Source organism: Phyllosticta citriasiana (genome assembly GCF_038021145.1).
Source record: "Phyllosticta citriasiana strain CBS 120426 chromosome Unknown IWZ02scaffold_21, whole genome shotgun sequence".
NCBI classification, from domain to species: Eukaryota; Fungi; Ascomycota; class Dothideomycetes; order Botryosphaeriales; family Phyllostictaceae; genus Phyllosticta; species Phyllosticta citriasiana.
In genome coordinates this window covers 237,344-252,223 of record NW_027117298.1, presented here as the reverse complement: position 1 = coordinate 252,223, position 14,880 = coordinate 237,344, and the positions used below count along the sequence as shown (strand labels likewise).

At 50.5% G+C, this 14,880-nt stretch overlaps 5 protein-coding genes across 5 annotated transcripts; 2 read left to right on the top strand and 3 right to left on the bottom strand.

Annotated features, from left to right (window-relative positions):
* Positions 1-3,074: 3,074 nt before the first annotated feature.
* Positions 3,075-4,156, top strand: IWZ02DRAFT_152493 (uncharacterized protein). The gene has a single exon (XM_066761944.1). It carries the CDS (start codon positions 3,161-3,163, stop codon positions 3,983-3,985), a length of 825 nt encoding a protein of 274 aa, XP_066617786.1. The 5' UTR covers positions 3,075-3,160; the 3' UTR covers positions 3,986-4,156.
* Positions 4,157-5,133: 977 nt separating this feature from the next.
* IWZ02DRAFT_152568 (uncharacterized protein) lies at positions 5,134-6,539 on the top strand. The gene is made up of 2 exons (XM_066761946.1): positions 5,134-5,625; positions 5,684-6,539. Exons 1-2 carry the CDS (start codon positions 5,246-5,248, stop codon positions 6,210-6,212), a joined length of 909 nt encoding a protein of 302 aa, XP_066617785.1. The 5' UTR covers positions 5,134-5,245; the 3' UTR covers positions 6,213-6,539.
* Positions 6,540-7,620: 1,081 nt separating this feature from the next.
* IWZ02DRAFT_495044 (uncharacterized protein) lies at positions 7,621-8,851 on the bottom strand (the record flags this gene model as incomplete). The annotated part of the gene is made up of 4 exons (XM_066770101.1): positions 7,621-8,191; positions 8,320-8,657; positions 8,710-8,754; positions 8,804-8,851. 4 exons carry the CDS (start codon positions 8,849-8,851, stop codon positions 7,621-7,623), a joined length of 1,002 nt encoding a protein of 333 aa, XP_066617784.1.
* Positions 8,852-9,107: 256 nt separating this feature from the next.
* On the bottom strand, positions 9,108-10,391 carry IWZ02DRAFT_152486 (uncharacterized protein). The gene is made up of 2 exons (XM_066761943.1): positions 10,220-10,391; positions 9,108-10,130 (listed from the first exon to the last, which is right to left on the bottom strand). The coding sequence occupies exon 2, from the start codon at positions 9,971-9,973 to the stop codon at positions 9,365-9,367; it is 609 nt and encodes a 202-aa protein (XP_066617783.1). The 5' UTR covers positions 9,974-10,130; positions 10,220-10,391; the 3' UTR covers positions 9,108-9,364.
* On the bottom strand, positions 10,169-11,579 carry IWZ02DRAFT_386810 (adenylosuccinate synthetase-like protein; the record flags this gene model as incomplete). The annotated part of the gene is made up of 3 exons (XM_066765493.1): positions 10,169-10,707; positions 10,796-10,958; positions 11,016-11,579. The coding sequence occupies 3 exons, from the start codon at positions 11,577-11,579 to the stop codon at positions 10,169-10,171; spliced, it is 1,266 nt and encodes a 421-aa protein (XP_066617782.1).
* Between the last annotated feature and the right edge of the window lie 3,301 nt (positions 11,580-14,880).

The window sequence follows — 14,880 nt, the reverse complement described above, 5'->3', positions numbered from 1 at the left end:
ATATCTATTATAGTCTAGGCTATATTTTCTAGTATACTTAGTTATAGTAATTTAGTAGTTATAGAGCGTAACCTAGAGGCTAAGAAGAATAGCTACTCTACTAACTCTTATATCTAGGTGCTTAATAAAATGATCCCTACTCTATAGGAACTAGGTATAGAATTTATATAGGATAATACCCCTATCTATAAAGCTAAAAAGGTTAAGTAGTAGTTTAAAGACTACGCTATACTAATAATTAATTAGCTACCCTATTTACTAGATATAAATCTAATTAAGTACCTCTAGTTTTACCTTAAATCTATTATACTAAATAATAGACTAGACCTCCTAACTCTTAAGGGGGGGAAAGATTATATTAGAGAGGAACTAGGTAAGGTACTATAGACTATCTAGAATAATATTCTATAGCGTTATCTTAATATATTAGTAGAGAGTATACTAAAACGGGTAGAGGTACTTATTAAGGCTAAGGGGTAGTATATAAAGTATTAGATTAGTAAAAAAAATAAAAAACTTAAAAGATATACTATTTTTATACTTAAAACACTAATTAAGACTACTATAAAGGTCCTAGGTAGCTAGTTATTAAGTAGTATAGGTACTATATTTTAGCTAAGTAACTAGTAAAAATCCGGAATTACTAATACTTTTAGCGCGTTACTATAGATTTATAACGCATTATACCTTCTCCTTACCTAATATAAGTACTATGTTAACCCTATTAAAAGTAAATAGGAATAGAGTTAAGCGTTATATCTACTAGTAGCCTAGCTACGTAATTAGGAGGCCTTAGGTCTAGCTAGCTACTACGCTATTTAGTAGCTAAATCTATAGTTATATAGCTAGATATAGTTATATAAAGGAAATTTTAGGATAAAATAACTAATACCTATAAACTATATTATACTAGATTAGGGGCATATTATTATAGTAAATAAGACTTAAACCTTCTACCTATACGTTAGTAATATATACTAGGCGTAGATATAGTTCTTAATAATATATTAAGTAACCTACTTATATATATAATACTAGTATAACTATTTATACTTCTTAATCTTATATTTTAAATACTTATAGTCATTTTAGGGCTATCTTAACGGATAATTACATTATACTTAAGCCTTACTATACCTAAGGTTCCGTATTTCTTTATAGACTTAACTTCTTAGTAGAGTAGAGTTACTAACTACTTAAATTGCTATCTAGGGTTTATTATCTTCGTTTTAATAAACTTACTATATATATACTAATACATACCTAAAATTTACCTAAAGTAACCATAAGTAAATTAGGAAACAGTCCGTTTAAAAAGTTTCAACCACTAAGGACACTTTTCCGTTCTAATAAGAATACCCTCCCGTAATAATGAAACACCACACAGTATTACTAGCAATAATAATTTGAAAAAGTGTAATGTTAGTTAGTGTGAGCACCGATTTTAACGTCTAAAAAGATAATATTAGAAGCAATCATCCTGAGCTAAAGCCGCAGTATATGTTATTTTATACCGCGCCTACTTGTTATATAAGTTGCCGTTTGAGAGCCTTAGCTGCGGGGAGGTAGTATCCTACGTTATGACAATCATGTTAAAAGACGCCGTAATTGGAGTTTCAATCATAATAGTCTAATTAATAACAGACACACAGCTCTGGTGAGCAATAAGAGGCTAAAAGAATCTATCTAACGCATGTCTCGAGCTCGATCGCAAGAGCCTTCGTGTGATAACCAAACTGGCCAAAAATCGAAGTTTTTCCAAGCATGTCGAAGTGGATAGAGACATGCACCTTATCCACAGGAATCTGGCGGAATTCAAGTCTCTTAGTCTCGAGGCTCTCAGCAGCGCGATACTGAGGCGTCCAACTTGCTTTAGTGCACCATGGCTCGCGTAAGTATTCCCAATAGCAAAGATAGTGATGAATTTAAAGCATAACCTTGCTCTGTGGACATCATCTAGGCGATCAAAGTAGCGTATTGTCTAATATAGCAGGCTTTCAGCTTGGTAGCTTGAATTTTAGCAATGTTTTTCTTTTCTGAACCTGGGTGTTAATTTTGGCCTTCGCATCGCCCGCCCGCCTGTACTGGCTGCGTGCCTTCCACGACCCTCCAGTTACCGGACGCCGGAGACACTGACGCTAACCTTCGCCTCGCCCACTTTTGAAAATTGCTCCCGATTGGACTGGCCGCTGCCGCCCACCGTCGACAACAAAGATTCCTCCCATCACACCGCCGACAGCACCTCTCTGCCTCGCAAGCCTGCCTCATTTTCCTGCCAAGGTTCCATTGACCGACACCAACTCTTGCGCTCACCTTTGCGAGAAGTTTTCGACGCTTCCATCCATCGCTCTTGATTCCCTCTGTGCCGTGCGCTCATCCTCCCGACCGGCACCAAAGCCCTCAGACATTAACAACACACCATCCTCGACGAGATCACAGCGACTTTCGCTTTGGCCCTCCATTGACTTGCCACTCGAGAGCATGCCACCATGAGAGCTATCAATGATCAAAACTCATTGCCCAGCAATTCTCTCATTTGAGCGACTGGGGAAAGCTCCACCTTCACATCTGACACTTTCACTTGCCACTGCAAGCCATGTCGCGCCCTTCTTTCATCGACGATCATTTCCAAGAGCAGGTGAAGACATACGAGTACTGCGGCCTCTCTAAGCAGGAGAAACAGGACGCAAGTGACAAGATTGCCCTGCACTGGGGACAAAACTACTTAGAACGGCTTCCAAGCAGCGGCCAACCTCAAGGCAATGCAATTGAGTGGGACAATGGCGTTATAGTCGAGCTTTCGCACCTCGCGCCACTCACGGTCGACTCAATACAAACGTCAACTGTGAAAGCCAAAATTTTACTTATCCGCGACGCTCTATTGGCACGTCTACCATGTTCTGCAACGGCTGGATCTGATATCAAGTTCAGCGATGAAATGGCGCTTCGCGTCAAATTGCAATTCATCACCGACATCACAAAGTATTAGAACGGCGACATCCGCGACTGGGTACCCCAAAGAAGAGCAGACTGGACCACCTCTCTTGAAGTCGACGACCTCTCTCTCTACAGTCTAGCTCTTCTCGCGCAGATCAGCTCCGTGGGTTGTGTCGACCGTTCGCAGCAGGTGCAAAACAACTTGGCCAGAAAGGTCCGATAGATGCAAGGAAGTGGTGGCCATCCTACTCACGTTGAAATCTTCGAGGCTCTGAGAGACGCCAAGAGAACCTGGCTGAGAGGCGAATACATCGCCGCGTCGTTCTCCCTTAAGTTACTGCATCGAAGGTCCTCACTGGAAAAGGAATTTCAAAGGGCCATGGAGAATACGGTCTGGAAGTTCGGCTCGGCTTACGGCACCTCTGAATTCGGCGCCACCATCATTTTCGACACTCATGCTGGCTCAGGCGTGTCGACCAAGATAACAAAGGGCGGCTTCTGGAACTTGGAGTCTGAGCACGCTCGCGCACCCATTGCTCGCCTTTGGACCGACAAAAAGACTGCCGAGAACCTCGATCTGATTAGAGAGCTTGAGGAGCGTTACAAAAAGCCTGTGGCAATGATCTCCGACACCCCAGAGCTGCAAGTTCGAAAGGCGCTTGCTATCCCAACGGCTCTTTTGAACAAAATCGTCACCCTGGCACGAGACTTCGCTTTGATTTTGAGTCTTTACCAGCTGCAGGATCTTCTGCGTGGTAAGTGGGAGGAGAACGAAAGGGTCAGATGTGACGCGACAAACCCCCACTGTCATTCCCTGACGGCCTCAGATGTGAGCGAGCTCATTCAAGAGACGCTCAAATCCACGAAACCTCTAAACCCCGGCCATGACGAACTCTTTGAAGAATGGGCGGCTCCCGAAACGCCCACATGTGAGCAACAACTTCGATGTGGAGCAATCGGAGCGACAAGAGAGTATCGAAGCCAACGAGAACGGCACGGGCCCCGAGATGCCGTCATAAACCAGGATTGCGAACGAACCGTTGTATAAGCAGCCCACAAGGCACCGTCTCTTCCATCCCAGTGGAATGTGTAGGAACCTTACTGTAAATGAAGACGTTTGTACGCGTACCCAGGCTCTTCTCTCTCGACTCTACACTCTTCCAAGCTCTGGCTTGCTTGTCCACATACACACACCCATGCTCTTTCTTTTCTTTTCTCCATTCTTCCAGGTTCCATCCCAGTGTTTTTGCGTTGCTTTGAGAGACTACTAAGTCGGGAATTGAGAGACAGCGTCGGCATAACAGTTGGGATTTTGTTTTGTGCGATAGATACACCATTCCGAATGCCAGTTTTGCTTTTTGTGAAGCGCTTTTCGAGGTTGTAATAGCGGATGAGTATTCGATCGGTAAACATGGCAATCATCATGGTGCGTCTTGACAGCGTTGTGAGAAAATTGTTTGTGCGCATTTTTTTGGGAGTGTGGTGTAAAGCTTCTGAATTCTTCTCTCACGATTGTCAGCGAGCCGTGGTGGTGATGCGCTCTGTTCAAGCAGCTGGGCGTGACTCGTTGATGAGCCGTGAAAGTAGACAGCAGCCTCAACTGCTTGCGGTCGCTCCCAGTACATTTGGTAGATTGGAAAATGTCGAAATCCCCTACTGACGACAGTAGAAAACGCATCGAGTCAATTTTGGCGAGTATAAGGGCGTGATGAGCCAAATACCTGGTCTTATTCCATGGGGACAACCATTGCAAACGATCTTGCGCTGGGGCCGAACTTGCACACCAGAACCTCTTCCCCAGAAGAGCAAGGAACGGCTATCCCGATCCAGGGCTTATAGTAGATAGATGTGCAGCAACTTCGCGAATCCCGATGCTGACAGTGACTTGGCAAACGGCCGTTGAGTCAAAGTCGTCGAAAGGAGGCGCTTTTCTAAACAGGCAAGATGAGCACTGCGGCCACACATCCGAAGACGAGGGTGGATTGGCTGCAGCGCAAGTCAGATGCAATCATCGTGCTTCAGATCGTCTTCAATGGAGCTCAGAAGGAAACTTACTCAGCCACTCCTCCCGATATGTACTTTAGATGCGACCGTCCGCGTGCAAGAGCTGAAATGCTGCAGATCTGTCTGGTCGCTGTGCTTCATAAGGTGAGACTTTCTCCTATGCGATTTTCTCGACAGTTACCTTTGCAGCTCCTCGTCGCAGATTTTCTAGACGCAAAGGTCGTCAACAAGCATCTCGTTCGTTTCAACCTCCCACGTTGTTTGAGAGCGCAAATCCGCACGCGGAATTCTGCCTCGCTGGAAAATGTCGCGCATCGAACTAGGTCCCTTGACCACAACCTTCACACCGCCATCAGATTGCACAAAAGCAGTCCTAGCACCCGCGTGCCAGACATGGGAATCGGGATGCGCAGGCCGCCTGGCTCAATCGTGCACCTCAGGAACCGGTCCCGCGATTGGCGACATCCAGTCGTGTTGGCCGACGGCGACGATTGTGGAGCAAGAAACGCTGCTGAATGGAAGAGGTCTTTACTCCCCAGGAACGATATGTCCGGTGGGATACACGACGGCGTGTGCGTCGAGGTCGGCGAGGTCTGCTAGGCGAGCGCAGGTCTGCACGCATCCAACTTTTGACTTTCAGTATGCGGCTGAGAATGGAGAGACTGTGGTAGGGTGTTGTCCAACGTGGGTCGATTTTTTTTCCGAAGTCGAAGTCGCGGGTGCTGACGCCATTGATTGACAGAGGTTTTCAGTGCATCCGAGATATCAACGGACGCCAAACGTGCCTGGGAGTCGCAAGCTCAACAAGCGTTAGCCTGGAAACATGTCGATCAAACGGATCCGCCACAAACCCCACAGGAATCTCTTTGCCATGGACAGAAAGCGAAGTCGTAAGATCCGGAATCTCTCTATCGGCACCTCTCATCCAAATGGCATGGAAAAGCAGCGACGTGAAAGGCATAATCGAAGCCACGGCAGGTTGCGCAAATGACGCTCCGACATCAGACAGCGATGGACTGAGCAAGAGCGCTTCTGTTGCAGTCGCAGTGGTCGTGCCAATCGTGGTCCTTGGATCCGTCATCGGATTTCTCGTATGGGCCCTGCACAAGCGCAAGATGCAGCTGGCAAGGGCCAGACAGCAGCCGTTGATGATGGTGGAGCCCAGCCATATGCAAGCTGTGCAACAACTTCCCGCGAACGACATATTGGAGCTGGAAGGTACGCTGAGGCCTGCAGAGAAGCCTGCCGGCGCTGGTCAAGAAGCGCGGTAAAGCAGGATTTGGAATCTTGTCGAATCCTTCCAGTCAATGGACACGACGAATTTGGCTTCCATATCAAGGTTTTCAAGACTTGGGACAGAGAAGGCATGCGTAACAGCCAAAGCCGTGTCCATCAGGAGCGGACAAGAAGCGTTTTTCTCGCCATGCGACCCGACAATGCTCCACCGCTGCTTTAAGGAAGGCCATCGATAGCCAATATATTCTGGAAGGCTGCGCGTGGATCCTGGAAGCAGACTGTGGATTTGAGGCATAGGCGATAAATTTGCGGCATACAAAGACATTGTGCAAAAAGCCACCGCCTTGCCGCAATCAAAGCAAGTCCTTGCAGTCACATTTATTGTTGTTTCGGCCACCGACTCCTGGCTTTCCTTTGCGTTCCAGAAATCTTTGAAGCGATTTGCGACAAAAAGACACGAAATTCAGCTTCTCACGACTGCCTGTTTCCAGGCAATAGTGAGCAAGGCGATAGGGGTGGTTTCTTCTCGACGCTTTTTGAATGTGGAAAAGGGCGTAGAAATGATCTGAGGTCGATAGTGGACGGGAGCAGGGATGAATTTGTCATGTCTCGGCTTTTGCAAGTAAACTGAGCCTCGTGCGCTCTGTCGACGCTCAAAGTCTTATCAAGAGAGCAAATGGTCCTGTGAGTCAGCCAATGGAGCATAGCGGAATGATCGCGGTACAAGGAGTGTGGCTTAGTCGGCTCATCCCGATCATTCTTCTAAAGCAACATCTAGCCGATTCCTCTCCTGTCGTTTGGAATTGCCGTTGGTCGACGTGGAAGTTGGCGTGGAACACTCGGTTTTTCAGAGTAGTCGGAGACTGCTGGTGCCGACAGGCAGGAAGGTCGACTGACACCATGGACCTCGGTTCAGAAAGACAAATGTAGGCAGCGATAACGGACATCAAGACACAGATGCCGCTTCGGATGCTAATCGACGAGGAAAAACTCGTCCTCAGAAGAGTTTCCGAGTGGGCTGAGCCAGAAACATTCCAAGACTTGTGACACCAGGCCCTCTCTCCTGGGGGCTGAATCGATTTACGTAGCCGGTGGCGCCAGCAAACCATTGCTCTGGCCAAGTCCGACACCTCGAAGCTCGCGGGAGTTGTGCGGGAGGTCGTCACACAGAGGGCGGACGTCGGCCGAGGAGGGCACGTCCAGCCTTGAACCTCATAGGTCTAGCTAGGATGAGCATTCTGGGCGTGTGAATGTTGAGAATTTAAGAAGACGTAACGTAGAACGAAAGGAATTGATTCGAGAGACAGAAAGACTTGTAATATACGATTCAACAAAACATGCAGATCAGAGACAGTCGAGCCACGCAATTCAGAGAAGATTTTAAACAGCGGGTATGTCGAGCTTTTTCCTCGTAGCGACTGACGCCGAATACCAGGAGGCGACTCATGAACTTCTCTCCGGGAGCTCAGCCGTGCTCCTCTGCGCTCGTAAGAAGTGTTCAGCATGCGGATCATGCAACTCCGCAGATGGTTGCAGCAGCTCCATGATGGCCGAGCCTTCACGTGGAAGCTCAGGTCCATGAAACTTTCCGTCCTCCTTGTCCAAATCCAAGCGTTCTTGTTCATCTTGTTGTGCGCGAAGGAGGCGCGCTTTTCTGCGGTGAAGGAGCCAAACGATTGAGCCGATGAGAAGGATGAGTGAAACGACGGGGACCACGACGCTGATCGTGACTATTGTCGTCGTGCGAAGGCCTTGGTTGTTGTTGCTGACTTCTTCGAACGTTGCTGGGGAGCTTGGTTGCAGGGAATTATTGAACTTAATGCGGTCCTCCTCCCTCCAGTTAAGTTGGATCATTGGGGCTTGGAAAATCGTAATGTTGTTGTAGAACCGAGAAGCCCATCCATTGTCGGGCCACGAGGTGATGAGGCAGTCTGAAAGACTTGTAGATGAATCGGCAACTTTGACACTGCCTTGAATGTGTCCATCGCTAATAGTAGTGTCGCAAGTAAATCCGCTGTCGAGAGATTAGCCTCGTCGAATTTTAAGCCACCAGACAATCGCACTGACAGTGGACAACATCCAGCGACAGTGTCTCCCCCTCGAGCGTAGAAATCAAAGACGTGAATTGGAAACGTTGATTACGGATTGGCGCTTGCAGCGCTTGCACATGCGGTCGAGTAGCCAACTGGGCAGAAAAGACCGGGAGAGAAGAAGCCCCCTACGCGGAGGTCATCAGCATAGGGAGTTGACGATGCAGATGGCCAACACGAGACAGCATCGCCCTGCAGACCATTCGAGCATTTCTTTGCCAATTGAGCTATGGTCACATAAGTGGGCGTGGAAAAGGTTGAATAGTCGCCAGATAATGTGATACCGTCGATGAGCAGCGCTGACCGGTAGCCAATTGGGCAGTCCGGTGGAGGGGTGAATGTTGTTGTCAACGCGCCCAAGGGCTCAGCAGTCTCAACAGACGTTGCATACTGAACAAGTTAGAAGAAAAGCGCTAGAGTGACGAGGGAGTAGATTTCGAACACTTATAGCCGAAAATAGTGAGGAGCCATCGACGGTTACTGTAGACTTCACCATGTCAGTAAGTTCATCTCATCTCTTCTTGAGTGCAACATACAGGTGCTACTTCGCTACCCGTGACGGGAGTCCCGCTGAGAGTGGACATGGCTAACGAGACCCTCGGCTTCCTTTTTAAGGCTCCACGAGGCTGGGAAAAGGTGCAAAAATGAGGAATCGTCGCAAGTTCGAATTTGCAGCAGGGGATTTTTGGCTGACTCGACTCGCAGCTCGCACTGTATTTTCTGTACTCCGGCACTACTCATTCGTGGCACAAAGGCAACCGTAGAAGCCTCGAGGATGAACCGTTGGAACAGGTGCATTTTCGTCCAATATGTCGAGAGAATCCGTGCTCAATTCAAGTAAATTTCATGGATTGTCCCTCAACACCATCAAACCATGGGTAAAGGAAGTAAAAATTGGCGATAATCAAGAACGTTTGGGAGCCTTGCTTGCGAAAAGTGCCAGATAGAACAGAATGTGCAGACGGAAGGCGAGGCAGATAGTATAACAAACCTGTAACACAAGCGGTGGGACAGAGGGACGCGAAAGCAGAGACATCTGCGGGGTCAGAAACACAAGGCTGTTGTTTCGCAGCGGACACGCTTGGCGGTAAGCGCGACTAACAAATAAAAGACACCCCATTGTGAAGAAGAAAAGCTGCTGCATTCTCTCGAGCCTGACTGCGTGTTTTCATTTGACATTCGCAGCTTCGGCCGGCCCAAGGAGTTTTGCGACTGTGTGAAGGACAGACCGATACTTGCCTGTACGAGCCAATATCGTCGTCGACACTGCAAAGTCTCGACGAACTCCTCGACCTCAAAGCTTCTTCCACACGGGCGAATGAGCCATTCCGGTCGTCCAACAGGTAAACGAGGCTCTGCCGCCCGAATCTACCCTCGACTTGCATTGGAACCACAGAGCTGTTGCAGGTGGGAAGACGGAGGAGAGACACCTCGGTAGACGTCGATGAAACAAACACTGTTTGCAGAGTCGATGCGATGCGGGTGTCGATGCAGGTGCCGAGACGGAGGCGGCCGGCCGGGACGGAACGAGATCGGGAGGGTCCGGACGGGAGCGATTCCCAGACGGGAAAGTGTCTGGCACGGATGATGGGACGATACAGACGGCATGCGACAGCGCGAGGGTGGTTGCGCGATGCGAGTGAAGCCGACCTTAAGGCGTTTGGATATTTGGTGCAGAACAGACTGGGCGCAGTGGAAGAAACCATGTCGAAGCGACCATTGTACTGATCTACTCTATTCTATACGGAGCCCAACTGGGGGTTGATGGGTATGGGTAGGTATGTGCGGCTTGCGCGCAAAGTCTTCTTTCGTAGAATTCATTCACAGAAAAAGCCGCCCCTCTTGTTGCCCATCGATTCGACCCTACCTCGATTCGTTATTGACAGTCATCAACACACTTCCTACCGGACTATCATGCTCTCGCGGCCCGGGCCAGTGCCAATGTACTTGACCTTGACGCCGACAAAGTCCTCGATGAACTCAATGTACTTTTGCGCATTGACGGGGAGGTCACTCCACGTCTTAGCGCCAGTCGTTGGCGTTTTCCAGCCAGGGAACTCTTTGTACTTGACTTCCACCTTGTCCAGCACGTCCAGATTGGCCGGGAAGCTCTCGAGCTCAACGCCCTGGTATTCGTACGAAACAGCGATCTTGAGGGTGTCAAAGTCGTCAAGGACATCCAACTTGGTCAAGTTGAGCGAGGTATAGTCATTGTTGTCGTGCGAGTATCGAACAACGACCAGGTCCAGCCATCCGCAACGGCGCTTGCGGCCAGTCGTGACGCCAAACTCGCGGCCAACCGACTGCAGCTTCTCGCCCTCGGCATTGAATTGTTCGGTGGGGAAGGGTCCGCTGCCAACGCGCGTAGTGTAGGCCTTAACAACGCCAACGACCTCGCCGATTGCGCGCCAGCCCAGAGAAAGGCCGGTGAGAACGCCGCCTTGACCAACAATATCAGCGTAATGTGATTGGTGCGCGAAAGCCGTCTCCATTGCGGGCATTCGACGGCGCTCTGAAGAATGACTTACCGAGACCAGTGTTGGACGAGGTCACAAAGGGATAGCTCCCAGCGTCAATGTCCAGCATGAGCGCATTGGCACCCTCGACCAGGATTGCAGACTGTTGCTCCTTGGCCGACTTGAGCAGCGGGACTTGGTCGATGACAAACGGCTTCAGCTTGTCGCTGAGGTCCTACAGGGTATTAGCTGCTGCCCTCTCTTCCTCCGCCAAAGATTGTCTCCCTCAGACCTTGTAGCGCGCAATCTCCTCCTCGGCGTCGTACTGGAGGAGGTCGCCGAACCGCTTCTTGTATGCGTCGGCGAGCCTGCGCATCTTGCCGGCCAGCTGTTCGTGGTCGAAGAGATCGCATATCCTCACGCCGCTGCGCGTCATCTTGGTGCTGTAGGTTGGGCCGATGCCCTTCTTCGTGGTGCCGATGAGCGCATTGCCCAACTCCACTTCCTCGAGCCCGTCTACTTTTTGATGCAAGTCAAACACGACATGAGCCCTGTCGCTGACGAAGATGCGATCCGAGTAGTCGAGACCGTGCTTGGCCAGCGCCTCGAGCTCGTTGAAGAAGGACGGGACGTGGACCACGCAGCCGCTGCCGATCAGGTTGACGCAGGCCGGATTGACAAGACCAGACGGCAGAATGTGGAAATCGTACGTGTTTCCATTGGCGACGATGGTGTGACCAGCGTTGTTGCCGCCCTGGGCACGGCAGCAGAGCTGGGCGCTGGAGCAAAGGATGTCGACGAGCTTGCCTTTGCCCTCGTCGCCCCACTGAGCGCCGCAGACGACGGTGGTGGTCATGGTGGAGAGGACGCGACCGGACGGTAGCGGGTAAACAGGGAGAAGCAAGGAGCGAAAGCCGCAATGGCGGGTGAGCGGCGTTGGTAGAGGGCGGCGACGCGTGCCAGAGAGCAGCGTAGAGTCAAACTCGGGCTGGCAGACGGCGGCGAAGTTTTGGTGGGGGATCTGTCTCCACCGCCGTGCCGAGTCCAAGGCAACCAATTTCTTGCTTCTCCTTATGACGACAGACATCCAGCTCCAACACCCGCGCAAAGACGACCAGAGGTCATGTCGTTTATTGAAAAGACATGTATCAAATATTATCGACCCCTGACGGAAGCAGCCCCCTTCGCGACCCCGCGCGCCTGCTTGCGGCAGCTCCACGTTTCCTCATGCCACGCCATGCCTTTGTCCCTCGCACCACCACGTCGCCTGCGGAACCAGCAAGGGAGGACAGATGATGCGGCTCGTATAACGAGAAAAACTGCTGTGGACGTTAGAAAAGTTTTGCATGCAGACAAACAGTTCAACTGCCTACAACATCAGCGCAATCCCCCTGCCGGACAAGCAGCAATTCACGTACGTTTCTGCGTCTCAAGGAGGTCTCCGCCCTGAGCCATCTTCTCGTTCTTCGGGTTCCTTGTCCATTTATTCGCTGGACTCATCTGTGTCGTCCCCAAGGACTTTGAGTACCATCCAAAGGCCTGGGCAGAGTTTGGAGGTTGTGGGTGGTAGCTCACCGCCCAACTCGCACCCAATGGCACTGCCGCAAGCAATTCGCGGTCGACCGTCTGGAATATGCCGCCAGAGGCTCACGTACTACTTATTGTGCACAAGCGCCATTTCCGCTACCTTGTGCAGCCCGATGGCATCCCTCAATGTCATCCGGCCTCGATGACCCTCTTCGGCGTCTGTTCAAAGGATTGATCCAGCAGCTGCACAGCTCTGCCGGCGCTGGCTTCATTAGTTCTTGCGCCAATCTTGGAACATCAAAGTCATCCGACCAGACTACATCAGATCGTATGAACAAAAGTACAAGGACCTTGCTTTGCAAAAGTGTTTGCATTTTCCAACGTTGTCACTGTAGCACCGCAGCCAACTATGCGAATGGCAGCGGCGAGCCCACCGGTTCACACAGTCAACCTCCTTGCTCGAATTGCATGCTGCATTGTACATGTTGTCCTTGTTTGTGCAATTATCCTTCAGCGACCTCTGTCTTTGGGCTGACTCTCACGGTTGACATGACTTGGCTTCAACAGAGCTATTTTCGACCAAATCAGACCAATGCAAGGCGGCTGCGGGGACGATTAGGCAGATCTCCCGCTCTTGCTCAGCCATAGACCCGGTTTAGCAAGCGTGGCGGGAACAAGGCGCTTGCCCAGCAGCCCAGTACCTGGTCCGGGAATAAAAAGAGTGGAATTTCAAAGTTACCCACCAGGTCTCTTCCTCTCGATTTCCTTCAACTTTCGTCTTCTGTAAGGAGTGATATCCAAGGACAGACAGACTGATTGAAGTTGACAGTCGAGTCGATCGAAGGTGCAGTGCGAGGAAGGGCACCAATGAGGTCCTGATACGCTTGACTTCAATCGAGGCTCAACAAGAGTACAAAAGCCTTGATCATCGCTGTCTTTCGACCCGTCTTTCGAACTAGAAGACGCAAGGATATTTGGAACGCGCGAACAGCCGACAATAGACTCCAGTCAAAGCCTTCCTGTGGCTTTATGAGAGCGCGTGGGCCCAGCCTATCGGATTACCACGCCGAACGCCCCCTAGGCTTTTGCTCATTCCTGGACTACGCTCTTAAAGTGTTTCTACTTTCATTTCGAGAGCATTGCCGGATCTGAAGCCGTGCTCCTTTACAAAGCATGACCAACGTTTTCCGATGATGGACCATCCCTCCCACAACGTATTTGGAATGCAGCCACCCGCCGGAGGAGTGACATGAATGTGACGGCAGCATCAACATCGAGTCTTCTCGCCATTCGGCCAAGTCCAACTCCACGACCAACCCCAGAGAATCCTTCCGAGTGTCTAGATCGATCTTGCTTCTGCGGGTATGTGCAGTCAATAAACGCCCCATTCTTCACGGCAGTGGAGATGAAGCAATCTTCGGGAGAGTATCTGCGATCCCCTCGGTATCCGGCTCCCTCCAGGCTTGCTTATTGAAACATCCGACTTGTGCAACCATAATCATTTAGCGCCAAATTGCCAAGCTCGTCTACAATCGAGTAGTATGCACTTCAGTTTTCGCTCGGCCGACGTAGTTCAAGCTGTTGATGCGGAAGTCAGGCAAACTACCTTGTCATCCAGCAAGACGCCTGCCAAGCTCTGAACAAAAGGAAGACCCCAAGCTGGTGCATTCAGGACCAGTCGAGGGATAAACTGCTCTCGAGCTACTGCAACATCTACGGCGCTAGCAGAAAATACGTTGGAGCACGACAGAGAAATGCTACTTGAAGGCGCATTGAGTCAGTACCTGTCTTGCGGACAGGCGGCCCACTGTCCAGTAAGAATTACGGAAGAGGCTTCCAATTCCGTGGGAGAGCCGCCGGCATACTGGAGATATCGAGATCAGATCCCACCATAACCCAAGCCGGCGGATGTATAAGGGGAATGATCGTCTTTGCAGGATAGTCACGAGGAGTCTGGAGCCAAGGCCATCTCCGAAAGAGTGGATAGGAATACACCCATGTTCCTACAACAACAGGCTTGGAAGCGTCAACCATGCTGGCGGGAAACTCGAATTAGAGTGGTCTGACATTGGGTCGAGCAATGCCCCTGGGGCTGGCAGTGCAAAGGCTGTCGGTGTGGGATTGCAGTCGGCAAAGGCCGCCGACATGTGTAAGGCCGGCGTCGTGTCACTTTCCCGAAAGCTTTCTGCAAAGGTTTTTTCTGTCGCGGCACACGGCATGAGCCGTCATCACGAGCGGTATGGTATGTATGTATGCGGTCGGCAGGCTGTGCGTGTGTGTATGCGAGGTGGGCGGCAAGTCGAATTGGATGAGCATTTGACGATGGATAGATGAGCTGACGGGGAAAAGGAAGACTCGAGCGGAGTTCGTATTCTTTCGGCGCCACGAGCATGTCTGCGACAATGCGTTGACGCTGTCCCTGAAGGCCGCAGCTCTCACCGCCCGCCTCACGGCCATGGACGCTGCGCGACGGCGACGCGGGCACGTCATCCCGCAATATCAGCTGCAGCTGCAGCTGCCCACCTGCCCTCGTGCGCTCTCTGCACGAGCCTCGACGTTTGCTCTGCTCCGAAGCACGAAAATGCTCCCTCGACAACCCCACGCCCCCCCCCCCCAAATATTACCCAGCC

What these genes read in the sequence shown, in the direction of transcription:
- IWZ02DRAFT_152493 (XM_066761944.1), top strand. Translation starts at nt 3,161, where the DNA reads ATGCAAGGAAGTGGTGGCCATCCTACTCACGTTGAAATCTTCGAGGCT.
- IWZ02DRAFT_152568 (XM_066761946.1), top strand. Translation starts at nt 5,246, where the DNA reads ATGTCGCGCATCGAACTAGGTCCCTTGACCACAACCTTCACACCGCCA. An exon ending in GTGGTAGGGTGTTGTCCAAC is followed by an intron (nt 5,626 to 5,683) that starts GTGGGTCGATTT and finishes ATTGATTGACAG; the next exon opens with AGGTTTTCAGTGCATCCGAG.
- IWZ02DRAFT_152486 (XM_066761943.1), bottom strand. Translation starts at nt 9,973, where the DNA reads ATGGTTTCTTCCACTGCGCCCAGTCTGTTCTGCACCAAATATCCAAAC.